The sequence below is a fragment of the Phascolarctos cinereus genome, unplaced genomic scaffold (assembly GCF_003287225.1).
Source record: "Phascolarctos cinereus isolate Bilbo 61053 unplaced genomic scaffold, phaCin_HiC Scaffold_5;HRSCAF=322, whole genome shotgun sequence".
In the NCBI taxonomy this organism is placed as follows: Eukaryota; Metazoa; Chordata; class Mammalia; order Diprotodontia; family Phascolarctidae; genus Phascolarctos; species Phascolarctos cinereus.
This window is the reverse complement of record NW_027555958.1, coordinates 256,655,554-256,679,738: the sequence shown is the minus strand read 5'-3', so window position 1 is coordinate 256,679,738 and position 24,185 is coordinate 256,655,554. Positions and strand designations below refer to the sequence as shown.

The 24,185-nt window shown below is 37.5% G+C and overlaps 1 protein-coding gene across 2 annotated transcripts; it reads right to left on the bottom strand.

Annotated features, from left to right (window-relative positions):
* Nucleotides 1-405: 405 nt before the first annotated feature.
* On the bottom strand, nucleotides 406-24,185 carry TRIM58 (tripartite motif containing 58). 2 transcript variants are annotated; one of them, XM_020966827.2, is made up of 6 exons: nucleotides 23,742-24,185; nucleotides 15,848-15,943; nucleotides 14,576-14,806; nucleotides 8,699-8,721; nucleotides 8,467-8,567; nucleotides 406-1,284 (listed from the first exon to the last, which is right to left on the bottom strand). In XM_020966827.2, the coding sequence occupies exons 1-6, from the start codon at nucleotides 24,183-24,185 to the stop codon at nucleotides 755-757; spliced, it is 1,425 nt and encodes a 474-aa protein (XP_020822486.1). In that variant the 3' UTR covers nucleotides 406-754. The 2 variants fall into 2 exon arrangements, with proteins under 2 accessions (XP_020822486.1, XP_020822487.1); XM_020966828.2 differs by lacking the exon at nucleotides 15,848-15,943.

Genomic DNA, 24,185 nt, shown 5'->3' with positions numbered 1-24,185 from the left:
GGGCATTGCCTCAGTCAAACTGAGACCTATTAAAGACCTTAGCTTAAAAAGGCCAAGGTCTTCCCCTTCATCCAGGGCCATCTCCAGTCATCCTGATCGATATCTTGCCACTGGACCCAGATGGCTCTAGAGGAGAAAATGAGGCTGGCGACTTTGCATAGCCTTCACTCACTTAAATCCAATTCACGTGCATGTCATGGCATCACCTCCCTAATGGGAGGTCTTCGAGAATGAAGAACAAACAACAACCGCTACTCTGATACCAATTTCACAAATAATTGGAAACCTTTTGAAAGTTGTAAGTCCTCTCCTTTAGTCAAAGAAATCTTTTAATGACAAATAAATTAACAGATACACATCTAGAGCAAATAACGACACAAAAAGAGGTTGATTTTTCTTGTCCAACATGTTTTTAAAGTATCAGTAAATCAATCACACAGTTAAATAACTTCTATTTATAAAAGTGAAACAAAGTGCTTTCTCAATGCAGAGATTTCAAATTTATCCTTTTTTCTTAGTGGGAAGAATCTAGGAAATTTATCTGTTTAATATGAAGCTAGCTTAGGTGATCTTTCTCATGGTGTCAAGGGGAAAGACTCCCTGACTTCACAAAGTCCTCCCTAGCACTAGAACCTAGCCTCCTTCTTCCATTACCACGAAGAAAACCTGGGGAGAGTAGTTTTTTTCTATGATGATTTAGGTGGCGTTCTTGGAGGCAGAACATATACAAAAGGGACTCCTGAGGGAAAAGAGTCTAATTCTTCCTTTCTGTTACTGCTGTTAGGGTCAAAGGAGCTGAGTCACAAATGAAGAAATAGGGACGGATGGTCCCTGATAACACTTGGGTGAATGTATAAATGTGACTTTCTTCTGTGATGTTGTAAAAGGAAACTTCTCCAGCTTCACAGTCTAAGAAAATTCCAATTCCTTCTGGTCGTTTCTCTTGGAGGATCGGAACTGACGGGGATGCAAGAACCATGTAATCCTTCCCTTCCAGCAGCCACAGTGCCCAGATTCCATTTTCGGGAGATGGTGTGGCCTCCCCCTTTCGTGGAGCTGTATCCAGGCAAACTCCCAACCCCCACTCTGTCTTATCTCCCATAGTCACTACCCAGTAATGTTTTCCTGAGGTGAAACTCTCCATACCCAGGACACAAGGCCATGTGTCAAATCGCTCTGCATTGTCAGGAACTTCCTGCCATACATTTCCATCCCAAATACTTTGTTGATCCTCAGTCAGGTGAAGGCTGGGGTGAGCTGTGGCAGGATCCAATCTCACATTAACTGTAGAGAAAAATACAGAAATGATAGAATGGGACACGTTCTCCCAGAACAGACTGGACCAAACTACAGGATGCAGGGGCAAAAGGGCTGAGCGTCTTTATTTCTCCCTTTTCTCATCATACGGGAAAAAATGCAAAAGATGAAATTTATTCCACAGGTCACTTGACACAATCTAGATCCACTGGATTCCTAATTATAACCCTTTCCCCCTCCCCAGAAGTCCTGATGTTACAATAGATGTCTCTGCTTTCCTCTGTCCTTTCACTCCCCCTACATTCCTTTAATGATGCTTCTGATCAATAATTATATGTTTCTGTGGAAACATTCTAATTCCTTTATGAACTAATGTTTCTAATAAAAATGTGCAGTAAGACTTCATTAATTTAGGCCCAGTTAATTTAGAATTTGTCAACATGAGGAGTTGAGCTAGAAAATCTTCAAAGGTCCTTTCCAGAAAGAAATCTATGATATTATTACTACTTGGTGAATGATAAACTGGAATTTACCTATAAAGTATAAAAATAGTCTGCCGTACTAATCTCTAATCAAATATAATCATAGTGAGATGTTTAGCTTCCTTGAACACTCAAATGTTTGAAAACTGTATGAATATATTATATATGTATGCACATGCTATCATATGTACATACACATCTTGTATTCTGCAGTTTAAGTGCTTTGTCTATCAGATGGGTCATCTAGAATTGTGGTTGGCCTTTATTCTGATCAGAGTTCCTAAGTTTTTCAAATTTGTTTGTCCATACGATATTGCTATTGTTGTATAAATTGTTCTCTTGGCTTCCCCCCAAGTCAATTTAACAAAAATTTTATTGAGTGCCTGCTACATGTCCATTTTAGCAGCACATATCCATTTGCATAGAAATAATGAAAGTTCTCATTGGAATTATTACTGTTAAGAGTTAATGTTCATTACTTTTTGGCAAAACCTTGTCAGAATACCTTGGAGCTATTTGGCTGCACTTAGCTGATGTCAGAAAAATTATTGGAAAGTAAAAGAATCAATTGACCAACCAGTGTTTGTATCTATACAACACTAAAAAAAAGTACAGTTGGCCATCCAACTGCACACTGATTTGAATAAGCCAACTTTTTCAGAATTGTGTAATTTTTAATTTTTTTAAAAAATTTTTCAATTTTTTTTCAGTCAACAAAAAAACTGTCTTCCCCCCACTCCTCCTTAGGTTGAGAATGAAAGGAAAACAAAAATCTATTTACAAACATCTATAGTCAAACAAAACAAATTTCCACATTGGCCATGTCCAAAAGGAAGTATATGTACCAGAGTATGTTTGAATGAGTACACGCACATGCATGCACATATTGACATGTGTGCACAAGTATATACACAGAAATGCATACACACATGTGTGTTGTGTGCAGGTTGTATGCATACATTAATGTGTGAATATATTACATGTATATACACATTATCATGTATGCATGCGTATATCATATTCTTCAGTTTAAGTCCTTTGCCTATCAGGAGGTGAGTAACATGTTTCATCCTTCGACATCTGGAATTGTCAATTCTGCGATCAGAGTTCTTAAGTCTTTCAAATTGGTTTGTTTTTTCAATATTGCTGTTATTGTATAAATTGTTCTCCCAGCTCCTTTTCACATAAGTTCATTAGTTTTCCCAGGTCTCTCTGAAAACATTCCCTTCACCATTCCTTACAGCTTCATAATATTGTATCACATTTCTGTACCATAACTTGTTTAATCACTTTCCAGTTCATGTGCACTCCCTCAGATTCCTATTCCTTGACACTCTCGAAAGAGCTATATTTTTGTACATCCTTATTTAGAGTTTATTTTACTTGAGACTCATCTCTCCTTTAATCTACAGTCCCTCACATTCCCCTTTCTCCTCTCTCTCTATTTTACTGTTGAATGAAATGTATTTCTGTATCTAATTGTGTGTGTCGGTGCATTCTTCCCTCCTTTGCCCAGTTCAGATGAGAGTGAGGTTCAAGTGTCAGCTGCTTCTCCCTTTCTCCTTCCCCTTACCTTTCTCCTGTATCCTGATTATGTAAGATAATTTTTTAAGCCTTCCTTTCCTTTCCCTCTCCACATTGGATTCCTCTTTCTCTTCCTTTCCATTCTTCTTTTAAGATAATCAAGAAATAACAAAGCCATTCCAAGGCCTTTCTAATTGGTTTCCCTTTATGATCCCTGATGATGATAGGGTTCAGAGGGGAAACATCTACTGATATTAGAGTGTTAGCAGTTTATCCTTGCTCAGTCACTTATGATTATTAGTTCACCTTTACCTTTTTACGTTTTTTAATGCCTGTGTTAGAACCTCTAAATTTCTGGTCTTTTTACCAGGAATGTTTGGAAATGTTCTATTTCATTAAAAGTCTACTCCCCACCCTATGCCCTCCTTCCATATAACTATATTCAGTTTTGCTTGGTAAACTATTCTTGGCTATAAGCCTGCTATCTTTTGGCTTCTGGAATATTATATTCCAAACCCTCTGCTCCTTGGTAGTGGTGGCTGCTAAGTTATGTGTGATTCTGATTCTGGTTCCTTGGTGTTTGAATTCTTTCTTTCAGTCTATTTGCATAATTTTTTCTTTGACATAGAAGTGTAAGATTTGGGGTATAATGTTCCTGAACGTTTAAATCTTGGGGTTTCTTAGAGAGGTGACTGGTAAATTCTATTTCCACTTTACCTTCTGGTTTTAAGAAATGTTTGGCAGTTTTTAAAAAGAATTCTTCAAATGTGATGTTTAAGCTTTTTTTTTTTCTTGGTCACGGTTTTCAAGTAGTCCAATGACAATGTTTTCACTCTTCAATCTGTTTTCAAAGTCAGTTTTTTTTGTAATGACACACCTTACTTTTTCTTTTATATAGTCTTTTGACCATGGAAAATATTTGACAATGTAAAACATTTCTTCTTGTCTCATATCATCAGTTTCTATTTGGTCCAGTCTAAGTTTCAGGGAGTTTGTAGATTGGGTAAGGTTTGATCTCTTGAGCCAAGTCATTAATTCCTTTTCTAATTCTTTCTTCTTTTTTTATTTTTATTTTTATTTTTTTTAGGCAATTGGGGTTAAGTGACTTGCCCAGGGTCACACAGATAGTAAGTGTCAAGTGTTTGGTCTAAGGCGAGATTTGAACTCAGGTCCTCCTGACTTCAGAGCTGGTTCTCTAATCCACTGTACCACCTAGCTGCCCCTCCTTTTCTAATTCTTTCTTCCATAACTCTCATTTCAGCCAGAGTAGCTTGCGTAGCACAGTGGATAGACAGTACTGGGCTTGGAGTCAGAAGACCTGAGTTCAAATCCAATAGTTCTTGGCTAGTTCTTTTGCTATTTTCTTAGGTTATTGAGTATTATATTGCTTTAGGATGTCAGGGACAGCTCAAGCTAGGGACATGTACAAATTTTCAACACTTCCATATTGATTGGTTGGAGAGAAAAGTATGATGGATGTCCCCTTGGTCTGAGCTGGGTTTGGGTCTGAGCAAAAGTAGACTTCTGCTGGACCCAATCATTATCTTTCTGTCCTAGTTATTCCTTCACAGGCTTCAGATTAGGCTAGAAGCTGGAAGTGAGATCCTGTTCTGCTTCTAGGGTCAGAGTCATACCATTTCTGATTGCTTCTGAACTTCCTTGTTTAGTGCATAGGATAGGGCCCTTAACCACTATTTCCCCTTTTCATGCACCTCTAGGTGCTGATCTCCTCAATCTGCCTAGAATCTGTCACTCAGAGTTGGGTGGTGAGCAACAAAACTGCCTTTTTGTTAACTTATAAAGCTGTTCTTACTCCCTATGCAAGGTCTTGGTGCCCTTGTGTGGGCTTGGGACCTCCTCTTGCTCTGGCTTACAGCTTTCCTCTGTATATTCTATGTATTTATAGCACATCATGGCCCTGGCCAGACCATTCCCCAGTGTCTTTATACCTCTCTATCTATCTCTCTATGCTGACCTGGGCTGAAAAAAAATTACTCACTGTGATTTTTCTTTCCCCATCCAGATTTGATGTGATACATTTTCTAGTTCTCTTTTAAGGAATTGTGGAAGGGGAAACAGAGGTATACTTCCTGCTACTCCACCATATTAGCTCCACCTTGCCACTCTTTTGGAATTGTGTGAGCACAGTGAGCTCTAGGTGACTTGTTCAGTCATGTTGGACTCTTTGTGACCCCATTCGGGGTTTTCTTGGCAAAGGTACTGGAGTGGTTTGCCATTTCCTTCTCCACCTCATCAGATAAATAAGGAAACTAAGGCAAATAAGATTAAATCACATAACTAGTGTGTAACATCTGATTTGAACTCATGAAGATGAGTCTTCTTGACTCCAGGCCCCCCCACTCTATCCATGGGGCCACCTATCTGTGAGAGGTGGTCCAGTAGATAGAGAATAGGGTCTGGAGTTAGGAAGACATGAATTAAAATCTGGCCTCAGATGTTTGCTAGCTGTGTGACCTTGGGAAAGGAACTTAACCCTGTTTGTCTTAGTTTCCTCATCTGCCAAATGAGCTGGAGAAGAAAATGGCAAACCATTCTAGGATCTTTGCCAGGAAAACCCCAAATGGGGTCACAGAGTCAGACATGATTGAACAACAACAAGGGGAGTGTAAGTGTTGTATTTTAATTGAAAGGAGGGACAAGTTTAATTTCCTAGGCATTCTTGAGACTTGGTAGAATTAAATCCATGACTAGAATATGATTCTGAATGGGTACATTTTGTTAAAATTAAAAAAAAAAAAACTAAAAGGGCTTATGAGCATAGCATTTTATATTAATAAGTTATACAGGTATACTCATGTGAGAAAATCCAACAGTGAGTGGGGAGCATGAAAGAAATATTTTTACAAAGGTTGTAGAATAGCAAAAGAGAATGACTTATTCATTGGGCTACAGACCACCTAGACAGAAAAAGAAAATAGATGAGGAACTTGGGAACTAGATCTGGCAGAGAGACATAATATAGTAGTGATGGAGAACAAAGAATGGAAATAATAGAACAAAAAGTGATGAATAGGGAGTTGATATCCAACAAAATTAAGCAGATAGTAATAGAGAATCTAGCTGCTCTTGATAAATTTAAGTCACCTGGCCCAGATGAAGTACAACTACTTGTACTAAAAGAGTGGACAGATGTTATTTCTCAGCATTGGCACATAGTTGAAGCTGGGAGAGCTAATGAAGTTTTGAAAATGGTAAATGTTCTGTCAAATTTCAAAAGAGGAGAGAGAAAAAGAGTCTGCAAATCATGAGCCAGTGAGCTTAGCTTCAATTCCTTGGAAAAATCTAGAATGCATCATTGAAGAGATGTTTGACAAACCTCTAGAAAGGGAAATGGTGACCTCAAAGAGGTAGGTTGACTTTATTAAAAACAAGTCATCCCCAACTAACCTCATTTTTGTTTTTGAGAGGATTGCTATACTAATAGATAATGAGGATGGTGAAGATGTAGTATTCTTGGATTATAACAAAGCTTTATTAACTGTCATAATATCCTTATTCAGAAGATGGAGAGACATGGATTAGACAATAATATGGTCAGATTGATTTAGAGCTAGTTGAATGGCTGGACTCAAAGAGTAGATATTAATAGTTTATCGTCAGTGTGGTCAAGGTGTAAATCGCATGCTTATCAAACTTGCAGATAATGCAAACCTAGAAGGAATGTATCTATACAATGGATCACAGAGTCAGGACCCAAAATGCAAGCTGGAGCAACTGTCACACTCTAAATTGTGGTTTGGTGTCACAGATTATCTCACTAGTTGAATCCACAAAGATGAAATTCCAATGAGGTTAAATGAACCTTACCTGTGCATCTAGAAAATCAACTTCACAAATACAATAGGGGTAGCCAGCTATTATTCTATAAAAGATCTGTGGGGGGGTGTTGATGAACTAAAAGCTCAATATGAATAATTAGTGCTATATGGAAGACAAAAAATCCAATGCAAGCTTGGACTGCAATAAGAATGACAGGAAACAACAGGAGGTTAATAATACTACTGTAACGTGCCCTCATCAGAGCTGGAATCCTGTGTTCAGTTCTGCATGCCATGGTTAAAGAACACTGATAAGCTTGAGAGCATCCATAACGGAATAGAGAGAATGGTACAAGATCTTGACTCCATGTTATATGAGGATCAGTTGAAGGAATTAGATATGTTTAGGTTGGAAAAGATATGTCTCAGGGTTACATGAGAGCTGTCTTCAAGTATTTGAAGGGGTCTTTTGTGGAAGAGGGACTAGACTTATCCTGTATGGTCACAGAGGACAAAACCAGGAACAATTGGTGGAGTTACAAAGAGGCAAATTTAGGCTTGCTATGAAAAATTTATTGATAATTAGAGCTGCCCCAAAGTATAACGGGCTGCTTAGAGAAGTGATGAATTCCTCTTCATTGGTGGTCTTAAAGCAGAGGCTAGATGATTACTGGGTAGATCATAGTCTGGATTCTTTTCATGTAGGCATTGCATGAGATGGTTGCTGAGGTCCCTTCCAACTACCAATCATGTGAAAAAACACTAATTAGTAAGGAAATTGGAATATCTGGGATATTGCCCCAATTCTGCCACTAACTAAATGCCACTGGTCAAGATGTATCTTCCCTGAGATTTAGCTTTTTATAAAATGAAAAGGTTAGATTAGGTAATTTCTAAGGTTTCTTTTATCTCTAAATCAATGAACTTCCAATATTATACCTGTTTGTAAATTGATTGACTGGCTAATTCAAACATCAATTAGTCAATGATTTATAGAATATTAGAGTGATCACCTTTCTGGTCCATATATTTTCTAAAACAGATAGCAAAGGTCTAGAATGGTGAAGTGAATTGCCCACAGTTATATAGTTATTTAGCAGCAGAACTAGAATTCCACAGAATCAAAGTCTCCTTACTCAAGTCCAATATCCTTTTCACTACAACATACTGATTCGGCTGACTTTTTTTTTCCTTTTCCTCTACTTGTTGCTGTGAAGTCCTGTGGTTACCACTTGAATATACATAGAATCATTACAACAGTTTTTCTTTGATTATATTCTACAGTTAAAACATGTCTCTAGTTCTAAGTAATCTGTCCCAATTTGCTACATAATATTTGACTGCACAAAATGTCAAGCAGATGATGGTAACTTTGGATAACTTCAAAATCCAAGACCCTCAACCCTTACAAAACTACGATATACCTTGGAACCTCTTGAACATCATCATCATTCCAGGGACACAACATATTGTCTTCAGGTCTGTGGAAATGAGTTCTGGCTCCTGGAATTTTATATTTTCAGTCCTAAAAAGAAACAGTTTCTCATGACTTTTCTGACTTTTCATAGATTGGTGCAATCTCCTCTCCCACCTTCTTGCTATCTCCTTCCAGACTCATCCTCGTGTACTCTGAACAAAAGTGGAATGAGAACTTACCTTCTCAAGACGTCTTTAACATTCTGGAGGAGAAAGGAAGACAAAGTATGGTGAGAAGAAAACCTATCAATTGTGTTGCAGAAAGAGAAATAGGGTTAAGTCTATCTTAAAAAGCTTTCAAAATTTCCTGAAAGGTGAGGTCCTGATGCATGAAAACAAGGGAGGCTATGAAAGTTATTTCTATGAATTTTTATGCACAAGAGATATTCCAATTTCTTATTCTTCTTTGTCCTTCCATGTTCTGTGAAATACCTCCATTACACTGCAATAGTACTAGCCTTCCTCTGCACAAAAGTTCAGGCAACTTCCTATGGTACTAGATCAGTGACCATAGCTTCTGGAAAAGAGGGGGAGAATGACACTTCTCTAAGTGGCCATTAGAAGAATAGATGGCTTCCTAAGGGCCACAACTGTAAGAGGCAACGAAAGCAGGGAACATCAGAGATCTAGACTGGGTCAAGCTATTACTAAATATTCATAGGTCTGACAACATCAGTCTTCTGCTCAAGAATTTCAATGGTTCTGTATCATTTATAGAATTAAATAGAAATTTAAGGCCTTTCATAATCTGATTTTAATGCAACCGTCTAGCCTTATTTGATGTTACTCCTTTTTATATACTCTATAGTTCAGTGAACTGGAATAGTCTTATTTCTCTATTTTGTTCTCTCCTGCCTCTATGGATTCACAATGGCACATGCCCCAAGAACTGGAATGTACTCTCAGCATATTTCAGCTCATTGAAGTGTTTTCCTTTCTTTAAGACTCAACTCAGTAGCCACCTCCATCAACACCATTATGATCTACATTTATGTGGCATTTTACAAACCTATTATAATACCCATTTGACAGTTGAGGAAAGTGAGGTGTGCACACACAGAGACTTGTTGCTGTTCGGTCATGTTGTCTCTTTGTGGCCCCATTTGGGATTTTCTTGGGAGTGGTTTGCCATTTCCTTCTCTAGCTAATTTTACAGATGAAGAAATTGAGACAAGCAGGATTAGGTGACTTGCACAGGGTTGCATAGCTAGCAAGTGTCTGAGGCCAGATTTGTGCTCAGGTCTTCTTGACTCCAGAACTGGCATTCTATCTACTGTGTCACCTTGCTGCCCAATCACATAGCTAGTAAATGTCAAAACTAGAACCCAAACTCAGGTCTTTGAAATATAATACTAGTGCCCTTTTTACTAGATTCTTCCAAGCCATGTGAAAGAACAGATGCTATAACATCTGTCAATCTCTCATTGAACATTTTTGAGACCTTCCTGCAATCTAAATTTACTCCTAAATAATTCAAAAAGTCCATTCTTTTGTGAATAGGACAATTTGCTGCCCCTGAAAGCATGTTTCTCCTCATATGATACAGATTCTTGAGCATCTGTTCACTGCTAAGTCAGTTCTCCTTAAAATTTACTTGATCCCCTATTATAGGATATCTCCATAGAAATATTATAATTTAAAACCAATAATTTACAGTTGTGTCTTTTGCTATTCCCATATTTAATAATGTCATAATTGGTAGACGGTACTCTCAGGCTGAATGAATAAGGTTACAACAGAAGAACATGCCCATCAGTAGAGGTAGTCCCCAAATGAATTGAGGGGTGACCTCCTAACATGAATATGGGCAGCAGCCCATATTCAAGGATATGATCCCTTTGGAATTTTCTATCATTGAGGAGGTGAAAAAATGTCAATTATCATCTCAGCACTTCTAAGAGGCAGAGCTGAGAAGGCAATTTGACTAGAATCACGTGACTTGGCTTGACTAGAAGTAATAGGCAGGGATTCTTGAGTTTTGATCACTGGATCTCAATTTTAACCTTCTTGATAGGAATGATTTTGTGCCATATACATTAATATTATTGCTAAGGATGGTATTTTCATCATGCAGAAATAATTTATGATACAGGTGTGTATGTTCATCAGCTAAGCATTCTACTATAGTTTATATAATCATGACTTTTCTTAAGCAAATCTTTCTAGAGCAAAAATGTATAGTTGCTTTTTGGAATCAGCTTTATAGTTGTGATGAGACCAAAGGCAAAGTATTCCACTTTAAACTCTGACTCCCTAACTTATTTTAGGTACAAAAGACTCAATAGCTGGTAGAAGTAACAGAAATTGCTTCTTTTAGGAGTAACAGTAACACTCTCCAGCCAGCTGAAAGTAATCTCTCCCTCAATGAATTTTCCTCAAAATTCATTTCTCTTTTGTTCCTATCATATTCTTGCTTGAATTATACTTATCTGTCTATATTCAATTCAACTCAAGAAGCTCTTACTGAACATGTATTAGGCACTATGATAAGGGTCCTGGAATATGATGACAAAAATGAAATATTTCCTACCCTCAAAGTGCTTACAGTCTTCTAGGGGTATGCTATACACACACACACACACACACACACACACACACACACTTTGTAAGTACAAAATAGAAACAAAGCAGATTCAAAGCAGCCTTGGGAGAGAGTGAGAACATTAATATCTAGGAGCATCAAGAAATACCTCTTGATGGAGGTAGCATTTGAGCTAAGACTTTAATGGAGCTAGAGGTTACAAGAAAAGGAGGTAAAGAGAAAAAGCATTCCAGATTTGGAGGAAGTTTGTGCAAAGGCACAGAGATAGGAGATAAAATGTCACATATGGAGAACAGAAGGTAGGCCTATTTAGCAAGAGTAAAGATTGCAAAAGAGAGAGTAGGGTATGATAAATCTGGGGAAAGAATCTGAAGTCAGATTATGAAAGGGGTTGGATATCCAACAAAAGAGTTCATATTTTATTCTAGAGATAATAGGAAACTAGGGGCAGCTAGGTGGCATAGTGGATAGAGCACTGGCCCTGAAGTCAGGAAGACTGAGTTCAAATCCGGCCTCAGACCAAACACTTGACACTAGCTGTGTGACCCTGGGCAAGTCACTTAACCCCAATTGCCTAAAACAAAACAAAAACAAACAAAAAAAAGAGATAATAGGAAGCCACTAAAAATTTTTGAGCAAGAGAGTGATATAGTTGGATTTATACTTCAGAAATAACAGTTTTGAAGCTATAAACAATGGATTGAATAAGGGAGAAACTGGATGCAGGAAGACCAGTTAGGAGCCTACTGCAATAGTCTAAGAAAAAGGTGATAAGGATATGAATTAGTATGGTGACTGTGTGAATAAAAGAAAAAGGGGGAGAGATGAAAGAGATGTTATGGAAATTGAACATATAAGACATGGCAAATGATAAAATGTGGGGGATGAGAAAGATTGTAAGGAGCTGAAGTTAACTTTGTAGTCAGCTTCCAAGGAGAGAGCTGAATTATGTAGATTTGGGAATCATCTGCACAGGGATGATAGTTGGACCTATGAGTTCACCTAGTGAAGAGAGTATAATGAAAGAAGAGAACCCAGGACAGAGTCTTTAGGGATGCTAACATATGGACTTGGGATGCAGATGATAATCAAGAAAAAGAGATTGAAAAGATTTCAGTGGTCAGATATCTAGTAGTAGACCAAGAGACCAATGTTGTTATAAGAACCCAAACAAGAGAAAGTGTTTATGAAGAGGAGGTGATTACAAGTGTCATACACTGCAAAGAGATCAAGAAGAATAAGAAATGAGACAAGGCCATTGGATTTAGTAATTAAGAAATTATTTCCACAAAACAATAGAGAATGAACATTAAAAATTATAAAGAAAATGTTTATCCCCAAAGGAGAGATATAAAAAGTTCTACCTTTCTCCTTTTCAGAGATTAGAGGTCCACAGTTGTAGTATATATTGCGTATATTTTCTGGGGTTTTTTTTAATGCATTCTTAAGTTTTGCAGATTTTTTCCTTTTTTTTAAAAATTCTTTGTTATAATGCATGGCTCTTTGGGAAAGTGGAAGTGAAGAGATACTGGTAGGTAATTCAGGTGATTTTTATAAAGAAAGGATATCATAAAATATATTTTGGGGAAAATAAATGATGGACAATCTTGGAGGAAGCTGTTTCAATTGAATGGTAAACTCAGAAGCCAGATTGCAAGGAGTTGTAATGTAAATGAGTTATGAGGAAGTGGAGTCCATGAATTTAGATAGTGTTTTTCTAGGAGATTGGGTAGGAGAGATATCTTGAGAGATATATATTAGGAGGAGAGATATTTGGTGATAGCTTGAGAAATTGGCAGAGTCTTGTGAAAGTTTTTATTTTAAGGAATGGGTGAGATCAGGAGGTTAATAGGGTGGCATTGGATAGAGAGAAATTAAGAAATAGATACAAAGCATAATTGAAGTTCAATGTCCCTGGAAGGGATGAGATGAAGATAACAAGTACAGGTAGGCATTAGCAAGCATAAGGACTAATTCTTCCTCAGCAATCAGAGCAAATGAAAAGAAAATGGGGGACAAAGTAGAGAGAATTTGAATTAGAGAGAAGAAGGAGTTCACAAAGTATATTCTCAAGTTTCTTGATAAAGTATGAAATGAAGTCCCAAGGTTTTAAACATGTGTGATTGATAATATTGAAATAAAAAGGATTCTCATATCTGGGGGGAAGGTAATGAATTCTTTTTTGAACTTCTGGAATTTAAGGTACTGGTGGGACAACAAGGTGAAGAAATCTTTTGAACACTTAGAGATGGAGTCTGGCAATAAAGATTTGGAAATCATCTGCACAGAGATCATTGAAATCCTGGGAGTGAACAAGTAGTCTGTAGAGAAAGAAGACAGACAATGAATGCATCTTGGGAAACACAAATCTTAAGGGCATTTGAGAAGGGATTAGGGAGTCCTTTCAGACAGAAAATCAGATGATAGGGGAGGTAGGAGAAGGATAAAGATAGTGAGCTAAAGAGAGGAGGAAAATGGTTAATACGATCAAAAAGTGGTTCAAGAAAGACAAGGATTGAATAGAGTCCTCACATATACAAGCTGTGGCTAATGTATCCTACCAGACCAGCTCTTTGGTCCAGAGCAGATCAAGAGACAGACATAAGAGGTTAATGAGACTACAGTGAAACATGTAATGGGCTAGCTAAGACTATGTCATTGATATTACTGGTTGTGTTGTCATGGTGACATGCCCATCACCACTTAATGATGGGCCAAGTACTGAGATTTAGGAATATTTATAGTGGGTTTGAAAACAGCCTCTGATCCATGCTCCCTTCCTCTTTCTTCTCCTTACTTAGGTCTGTGCCCACTGCTGCAATTACTTCATTTCTACTTTTTGCTCCATATCTTATTTGCCTGTCTAGATCACAAACCCCATGAGGCTGGAAATTATGCCCCTCTGTTTCACATCCTTACCACACAACCACTACTGCAGATGTTCTAGTCCAATGTGGAAAAAAAAAGAAAAGTAGGTTTAAGTTGTAAAATAAGAAAATTAGACTAGTCATGAAGAAGAACTTCTTCAGATCAAGGACTACTAACAGTGGAATGGATGATGAGACCCTGTGGCAGAATGCATTTATCTGATATAAAATGGGGATTGTTGATATCTGGGTGTGATGTTTTAGTAGACACTGTAGTATAGTAGAAATGTCACTGAATGAGAAACTAGTACACCTGGTTTCTATTTCTGTCTCTGCCCTTAATTGGCTGAGTGACCATAGACAAGTTACTTTTCCTTCTGGACCTCAATTTCTTCATCTAGAAAGTGAGAGGATTATTGAATGAAAATCCCTTCCAGGTTTAGAATTTCTTGGTACATTTTACCCATTGACTGGGTGTCAGTCACTGAAGTGTGCATATTAAGAGCTACAACTTTTTCATGATTTTGGAGAGTAAAATATGACTCAACACTTTATAAAGAATAGATAATATATCTTTGATCCTTTTAGCCCTATGATTCTATATGCATATTTCATTATCCTAGTCATCCTTCTGTCTCTAGAATTCACCTCCTGTAGGTCCCAAGCTGTACACTGACTACATTTCTCCAAATCCAGAGTTAAATTTCTCAGGATTTGGCTCTGCTTAGCCAGTTTGGCCTTGCTCTCCCTCAGTTTTTGTATGGTCACTCTCTCCTCCTCTTCTAATCTCCGTAGCTGCTGCTGCTCCTCCTGATCCAGAAATCTATGCTGTTTCTGAAATTCCAATATGAATCGCTGTCTCCATAAGTCCACCTTTTCCTGTAGGAACAAAAATGACAGAAGGTAAGCAAATACTGTGTGTTCAAGGATACGGACAAGAGTGAATGCAATCCAACCACAACCACAGAGATAATAAAAAAAGAGCCCAACTGAACTGAGAGGAGAGAGTAAAGGAGCTAATCTTTGTCAACTTGAGTAAGAAAAGGCTATGGTGTGGTATTATATAAGTCTTCAATTTTTGAAACAAGATGTCATAAGAAGTGTCATATGATCTCCATCTCTAATGAAGAGAGAACAAGAAAAGAAGAACATAAACTATAGCATGAGGGCAAGAAGAATTTTCTGAATCAGAGCCATTGATTTTGTAAAAGGTAAGAGGAGATTGAGAATGGATATTTTGGAAAGGCAAAGAAACCTGAATATCACTCCTATGTGACTTGGATATTTTAGCGATGAGTTATCCTGGGGCAAAAGAATGACAAATATGACTTTTCACCATTTCATCTACTTATGGTTTCACATTCAATATTATAAATTTTTTCATGATGTTGAAAAAGACTCTCATGCATTGAGTGATGACTTCCTATTGGGAAGGATGCTGGCTGGTTTGGGTACTTAGTGCCTCTGTAACCTTGGGCAAGTCACTTAAACTCTCTGGGCCTCATAGTCACAAGACTATGGATTTAGAATAAGAAGGGATTTCAGAGATCATCTAGCCCAAACTCCTCATTTTATTGATAAATAAATTGAGGCCCAGAACAATTAAATGACTTGTTAAGTATCGCACAAAATGGCAGAAACAGTATTAGAAGCAGCTCCTGTGATTCCAAAATCCTTGCTCTTTCGGCTACACCACAATGAATCTCATCAATTTCAACAGTTCAGCATTAATTAAGCATTGTATATTAAACATTGTGCTAGGCAATAGGACACAAAGACAAAAATGAAATACTCCTTTTCTTCTAAAATAACACCCCTGGGTATCAATGTGGGCCACACATTATGACAGAATATTAAAATTCCTGCTCACACCTTTAACAAGACTCTCTGAAAAGGATGCAAATGTAGAATTCCTCTTACCTTCCAAATGACTATTTTTTTCCCCACATTGGTTTCCTGGTTCAACACTTCTTCCATCTCCTTCTTCACATGTTCTAAAGCCAACTGGACCTTTACCTATAGTAGAAAATCAGCTGGTAGCTCCCTTGGCAATGCAAAGGGCCAGGTTGAAACCCTAACTCAGGAAATGGTTCCAAAGCACAGCCCATAGTCCCCTGAGGAATCATGGAGGGTTTGGAAGAGATACATGAATTGATATGAAAATAATAAATAAGCAAACACACCTTCTGTATAGGAAAGAGTCAATCAATCCATCGATAAACATTTGTTACATGCCTTCTATGTGCCATACATATACTGTGCTTATTATTGGGCTACAAGGAAAGCCAAAACACAGTCTCTGCCCTTGAGCCCACAATGTGATAGGGGAGACAGTTTGCAAATAACTGTGTACAAAGAAGCTTTATACAGAATAAATAAGAAATATTCAACAGAAGAAAAGGCCCTAGAATTATAATTGAAAGATTGGGAAAAGCTTCCTATAGGAAATGGGATTTTTTTTTTCTGGAACTTGGTGGAAATCAAGGAATCTAAAAGTTGGAGTTGAGGAGGAAGAACATTTCATGCATGGGGGAGAGAAGGGAAATTGCTCAGATTTGGGAGATGGAGTATTTTGTATCAGGGATAAAAAGGAACCAGCATCAGTAGATCAAAGAGCACACATGGGTGGGTAAGATGGGAAAGTTGTAAGGTAGGGAAAACCAGGCTATGAATGATTTTAAATGCCAAACAAAGGATTTTATATTTGTCCTAGAGGTGATGGGGAGGCACTAGAGTTTATTGAGTAGTGGGGTGACATAGTCAGACCTACACTTTAAGAAAATCATTTTGACAGCTAAACCTGCACTGAAGTGGGGAGAGACTTGTTATAGGCAGACTATCAAACAGCTTATTGCAATAGTGGCAAGAGGTGATGAGGACCTCTACCACATTAGTTCAATCACTCCTAATTACTCTCTTTGCCTCAGTTTCCTCATTTTCTACCAACTTGAAACCTCAGTTTCCATCATCTATAAGCTGAGGTTGATAATTTGTTCAGAAGGTTGTTGTGAGAAAATGCTTTGTTAAACTATAAAATGCTATGTAAATTTGAATTATTATTATTATTACTATTTTCTATCTTAGCCTTTTTTTGACTGAGCAAGAAATTTAGAGTATTGATCCAATCCTTCACCATTATGGACAGGTAAGGTAAATATAGAGCATAATCCATATAAATATATAAATATTCCCACAAGGAGTTTACAATTCATTTGGAGAGACAAAGCGTACACACGAGAAACAACTAGAAAACAGGACAATACACAACAAAGTGCTAAATATATGTTAGAGAATATAGAAATTAGAGAAGAAAGGAGAGTTATCTCCTCCTGATACCTTCTCCATTCCCCTCTCCATCCCTTCCTTAGTACTACTGAACCCTTCATAGCAGTAAAAAAAAGTAAGCAAAGCTAACTGATAAAGAAAACACGTTTAAAAGTGGATACAGCATTTTACATCTGTGCTTGGGAACTTTTTTTATTTTTAAGGAAGAGGAGTGAGGGTTATTTTTAGCTCTTCTCTGTCATTTAATTATCAAGCCCTTTTAATCCTGCCATACAACATCTCTCACATTTGACCCATTCCCTTTCTTCTCCTTGCTGCCCCATATTCAATCCACCTTAATTATTACAATAGTCCTCTAACAGGTTTTCCATCTGTATACTTCCTCTTTTCCAGTCTGTACTTAGCGATGTTTGCAGAATAATTTTTTCATATATAAGTATCTGGTCATGTTTGCTTAAAAATGGCTCAAATAAGTGGCTATTACCACCAAAATAAAGTTCAAATTTTTATTCTTGACTATTCAATATAGTTACCATGAATATCTCTGAGACAGGACATTCTCCTTAAGGAGTAAACGGAAAGTTCCCAGGATACTAGACCCTAAGCAGAAATTTCAGGAACTTTCATATTGTGGTTCCTTTCCCTCCCTCTTCTCAACAAAATATGAAAAATGAAGATAATTCCACAAGACACTGGTCAAAGTTCTTTCATTCAAGTAATTCAAGATATAAGAAATAATTGTAATTCTAGTTCATGCTCATGGAGAATAGGGAAGTCCTTTTGTGATGGGGTTTTAGAACTAGCTTGAGGAATCCTATCTACAAAAAGTGTGATCAACCAGACAGGAATAATGCTGCCAGAGATGGAAGCATGAAGAGAAAAATGACATCAGCTTTACAATTTAACTGACAGAGAGGAATTATAGAATTGTCGATTTATGAATGAAATAACTTGCATTTCTAGACTGCTTTAAAGTTTTTAAAGCATTTTCCTTGCAAAAAAGTCCTGAAAGATAATTTAGCATGAATATCATCTTCATTTTATAGATGAGAAAACTGAGGCTGAAAAAGGTTAAAATGACTTGCTTAAGCTAATAAACATCAGAAATAGAACTTGAACCCAGGTCTGCTTGTCTCTAGGCTCAAGACTTTTTTTCCCCTCATTACAAATTATCTCTCAGGAAGAGACCTAACAGGCCCCCTTTTATAAGAGAAATAAGGGATAGGTTTTATCAACGTCAGTAATACCCTGCTTATCTGGAGGCCAGAATTTGGGTGGCCTTAACCACCTGGAATACATCCAAGAACCAGAATACAAATGACAAAGGTCTCTGTGGGACCAAAATAGCTTCAGGGAAACCAACAAATTCTATGAACTTTACTTAAAGAGTCTCCTAGAGTCTTTACTGAAAAAATATTGGTCTTATTTTACACACAATTCTAATCTTCTAGGTCAAAGAATCACAAATTATAGAGACAAGAAATGGAGGATGACAGGACTGCTATAGTCTGGACATTGAGATCAGAAAGAAGTGAAAGTTCATGAGTAAAGTAAAACGGAAAATAAAAACTATTAGAAGCAGATAAAAGTCTGGGACTATTTATGGTAGATGCAAAAAAGCCTTATATTCTCCATAGGTCCTGAGGACATGACTGTATAATATCACAGTGAAAAAAATGTACACATTGATGATCCTAAGTCACTAAGAAAATGTTGATTTCAAAGCCTATATGAGAAGGGAGGGGACAAAATGTAACTAAATTTGGAAGGATTTTTATCAAAATGGTTATAATACAATCAGTCCATAAATGAGCATTGACTACTATGTACCAATTACTGTGTTGGGTGCTGGAAATTTGACACAAAAGTGAGGAACAACTATAGGAAAAGAGGGAAAACATTCTAAAGAGAGGGATAACTCTATAAAGGCAAGCTAGAAAGTCATACACAAGAATAAGAAGGCCGGACTGGCTGGATTGCAGAGTATGAAGAAGAATTTTTGAAAATAGATAGTCTGGAGCCAGATGGAGAAGGCCTTTAAATACCAAACAGGCAAGGACTGAATTTTTTCTTAAGGGAAAAGAGGAGACACTGAAGCTTTTTAAAATAGAGAAATGATATGGTCAGACATGTGTCTAAGAAATATCAATCTGGCTTCTCTGAGTAAGATGGATTTGAAAAGTAAGAGACTAGTAGAAGGCTATTGCAACAGTTTAGGCAAGGGGTAAATACTTTGCAGGCAAAGGTGGAGAAGCTCTATATAGTCAGTTAAGACAAGACCTGGAGCTGACTGTGGCTTGAATCATGAGCTCCCTATTACAAAATTCAGATTTAAATTGAAGAAAGTAGGGAAAACCATCAGACCTCATAGGTATGGCCTAAGTAACACCCCTTATAAATATAAAGTAGTGGTGATGAATAGATGTAAGGAATTAAATCTGGTACATAGAATGCCTGAAGAACTATGGACACAATATTGTACCACAAAAAAAATTCCAAAGAAAAATGAAAAGCAAGGAAGCAAAACGGCTGTCTGATGAGGCTTTACAAATAGTTAAGGAAAAAAGGAAAGGGAAAAGAAAAAAGGGAAAGATATAGCCAACTGAATGCAGAATTCCAGAGAAAAGCAAAGAGAGTTAAGAATGGTTTCTTAAATGAGAAATGTAAAGAAATAGGAGAAAACAATAGGATGGAAAAGATGAGATCTCTTCAAGAAAATTAGAGATAACAAGGGAATGTTTCATGCAAAAAAGGATATGATAAAAGACAAAAATAGTAGAGACTCAACATAAGTAGAAGAGATTAAGAAGAGGTGGTAAGAATATGCAGAACTATACAAGAAAGATTTTAATATCACCACTAACCATGATGGTGTGGTTATTGATCTAAAGCCAGACATTCTGGAGAATAAATTTAAGTGAGCCATAGGAAGCACCGCTAATTATAAGTTTAATGGCGGTGAAGTTCTAGCTGATCTATTTAGTCCTAAAAGATGATGCTGTTAAAGTACTGCTCTCAATATGCCAGCAAATTTGGAAAACTCAACAGTGGCCACTAAATTGGAAAAGATCAGTTTATGTCCCAATCCTAAAGAAGAACAACGCCAAAGAATGTTGAAATTACCAAATAATTGCATTCATTTTGCACACCAGCAAGGTTATGCTTAAGATTCTGCAAGCTAGGCTTCAGAAATATGTAAAACCAAGAATTACCAGAAAAGCAGTCTGGTTTTCAAAAAGGCAGAGGAACTAGAGACCAAACTGCCAACATTTGCTGGATTATGGAGAAAGCAGGGGAGTTCTAGAAGGAAAAAAAATCTACTTCTGCTTCATTGACAACGCTAAAGCCTTTGACTGTGGGAATCATAACAAAATGTAGCAAGTCCTCAAAGAGATAGGAGTATCAGATCATTTTTCTTGGCTCCTGAGGAATCTGAATGCAGGTCAAGAAGCAAGAGTTAGAATCAAACATGGAACAACTGATAGGTTTAAGTTTGGAAAAGGAGTATGACAAGTCTATATATTGTTACCTTATTTATTTGACTTATATACAGAATGCATCATGCAAAATGCCAGGATGGATGAATAAAAAGTCAGAATTAAGGTTGCCAAGAGAAATATCAACAATCTCAGATATGCAGATGATACCACAATGATGGTAGAAAATGAAGAAAGATTAAGACGACTCTTGCTGAGGGTAAAAGAAGAGAGTGTAAAAGCTGGCTTGAAGGTTCACATTAAAAAAAAAAAAAACTAAGACCATGACAAGTGATCCCATACTTCCTGGCAAATAGAAGAGAAATGGAAGCTGTGTCAGATTTTATATTCTTGGGCTCAAAGATCACTGCAGATAACTACTGCAACCATGAAATTAAAAGACACTTGCTCCTTGGAAGGAAAGCTATGGGAAATCTAGATAACATACTAAAAGGCAGAACCATTACCTTGCCAACGAAAGTCTGTATAGTCAAAGCTATGGTGTTTCCAGTAGCAATGTATGCTGTGACAGCTGGACTATAAGGAGAGTTGAGTACCACAGAACTGATAACTTTCAACTTATGTTTCTGGAGAAGACTTTTTTTTTAGCTGGGCAATGGGGTTAAGTGACTTGCCCAGGGTCACACAGCTAATAAGTGTTATGTGTCTCAGGCCGGATTTGAACTCAGGTCCTCCTGAATCCAGGGCTGGCGTGCTGCCTACCTGCCCCCCCCCAGAAGACTTTTGAGAGTCCCTTGGACATCAAGGAGATCAAATCAGTTAATATTTAAAGATATTCCTTCTGATTATTCATCTATCTCCTTAGCTCCTGAACGTCTATCTGTAGATGTTCCATAGGTATCTAAAACTCAGTGTGTCTAAAATAGAATTCATTATCTTCCCCCTTTAACCTTTCATTAAAAGAAGACAGGATTCATTTGAAAAGACTCTAATGTTGGGAAAGCATGAAGACAAAGGGAGAAGGAAATGGCATAGGGTAAGATCGATAGATAGTGTCATGGAAGCAACGAACATAAGCTTGGACAGACTTTGGGAAGTAGTGGAGGATGGAAGGGTCTGGCATGACCATAGTCCATGGGGTCACTAAGAGTCAGACATGACTGAATGATTGAACAACAACAACAAAGGCAGGAGGTGATATAGGCCTGAGCTGGGGGTGATTGTGGTTTGAGTGGAGAGAGAAGGAAAGTTGTGAGAGATATTGAGGAGATAGAATTGGCAATATTTGGAAACTGATGGGATATGGGGGTGGGGGGTGATGAGAGAATGATGCATCAAGGATAACTTCCAGATCACAAATATGTGAAAAATGGTGATGCCCTCAATGAAAAAAAAACTTATAAGGAGAGGTGAGCTAAAGGGAGAAGATAATGAATTCTATTTTAGACACACTGAGTTTCAGATACCTGTGAAACATCTAGAGATAGATGTTGAGGAGCTCAGGAGATAGAAATAGAAAGAGAAGAGGTAGAGAAGAGTGTTGAGATGCATTTATGCACAGAGGGTGGGACATGGATGATATGTCTTCAGAACATATTGAGAAGGAAAAGTCCAAGAGATAGGAAAAGAATCATGACAAAACAATATCACAAAAACCCAAGCACGTAAGAGTATTTGTAAGAGGCATTGATCAAAAGTATAAGATGTAGCAAAGAGATCAAGAAGGATGACAGCTTAAAAATATTGTTGTATTTACGAATGAGGAAATCATTGGTCATCTTGGAGAAAGCTGTTTTAGTGGAATAATGGAGTTTAAGACAGAGTGAAAGGGCTTGAGAAATGAGTGAGAAGTGAAAATGTGAAGGCAATGAGTGTACAGTATTTTTATTCCCTAGAAGTTTGTGATTAAAAGGGAGGAGGGATATGAGATGATAGCTTGAGGGGTTGGTAATGTTAAGTGAAGCATTTTTATTTCTTCTTTACAAATATGCGGGGGGGGGGCAAGTCTGGGCATGTTTGTAGGAAGCAGGGAACAAGTCGATGAATAAGGAAAGGTTGAAAATTATGGCAAGAGAGATGAATGAAGGGGCAGGTTCCTGAAGATGGGAGGGAATGAGATCAAGAACAAAAGGAAAAGAGGAAAAAGAAAAAAAGAATGAGTGCAAATAAGAGAAGTGGATTCCAGGTAAGAACCAAATGCATAACTATAGTATATATTCAGGAGATAGGGTGACAAGTTAAATCAAGGTATATCCTATGGAGAGGCAGCATGGTAGTGAACACATTCAGATACCTAGGTTTGAATCACTTCCAGTTCTTTGAGTCTGTTTCATCGTCTATAAATTATGGATATTAACTGTTATCTATCTCATAGCCTTGTTGTGATGAAAGTAGTTTGCAATCTTTGTGTGTTATATTACTAAGAAGTCACTTAGTGATCTCTCTACTTCCCTTGGTTTTCAGATGTGACTATGAAAAATAATTAATTACCCTCACCAAAAGTTATATTGGAGTTACGTTGAAACCTATAGCTACAAGAAATCTATTCATTTGAACTATAAACCACCTCGAAAATGCTGGATTTTGTTCTTAGGAAATCCTTTCCTAACTCATAGTAACAGCACATACACTTTATCCTCCAGCTACTTTAGAATTTTCTTTGACCCTAGAACATGTCCTCTAATTTCCTGCCTTGGTCTCTATTTTGCTTTCCCTTGTACCTGGAGTATCTTCCTTCACCTCCCCTGACAAATTCTTACCCCATCCTTTAAAGTCAAATTAAATGTCATCAAATTCAGTAAGCTTTCCTTTACTTTCCCTAAGAGTAACAAATTCACCTTTGCATCTCACATAGCATTTTGTTTTCTACCTTTCTAAAACATTTTTGCACTATTGTATTAATAATCTTACACTACTAGTACATTGTAAGCTCAATGAGGGCAAGAGGTGTCATATCTAAATTTTTTAAGATCTCCTTTGGCACACAAAACTATGCTTTTCACCCACCAAGGGCTCAAAAAAAGTTGTTATGTTGAATTGAATTCTTCTCTCCAACCCAATTCGTCTCTGAGGGAGAGGGATATATGTCTTACCTTATAGCTTCTGGTTGCTTCCTCTAGAGGAATGGTCTTGTGGGTTCTGTGTTCTGGGGAGGTGTCACAGATCCAACACAATGGGATTTGGTCTTCTTCACAAAAGTGGTCCAACTCCTCTTTATGAATCTCACATAACCAGATTTTCTTTGTACTGGAGGTTAAGCCCAACTGCTTGATGCTCTCCACCATGCTGGCTAGTTGTCTATTGGGACGGAAGCTATTCTGATGAAATTGACTCCGGCACTGGGGGCAGGAGTAGACATTCCCTTGAGAACTGTTTGATTTCTCACAGAATTCAGTGATGCACTGGAGGCAGAAACTGTGGCCACAGTCCACACTGACTGGATCCTGTAAGAAATCCAGGCAGATAGGACATTTTGCTTCTTCCTTCAGTCTCTCTACAGGAAAACCTGTAGCCATGGCTGCTGCTTTCCCTAACAT

Coding starts and splice junctions, on each gene's coding strand:
- TRIM58 (XM_020966827.2), bottom strand. CDS start 24,185: ATGTTAGGGAAAGCAGCAGCCATGGCTACAGGTTTTCCTGTAGAGAGA. Junction 8,722..14,575: donor CAGCTTGGGACCTACAGGAG/GTGAATTCTAGA, acceptor TTTCTCCTCCAG/AATGTTAAAGACGTCTTGAG. Junction 8,568..8,698: donor GTTAAAGACGTCTTGAGAAG/GTAAGTTCTCAT, acceptor GTTTCTTTTTAG/GACTGAAAATATAAAATTCC.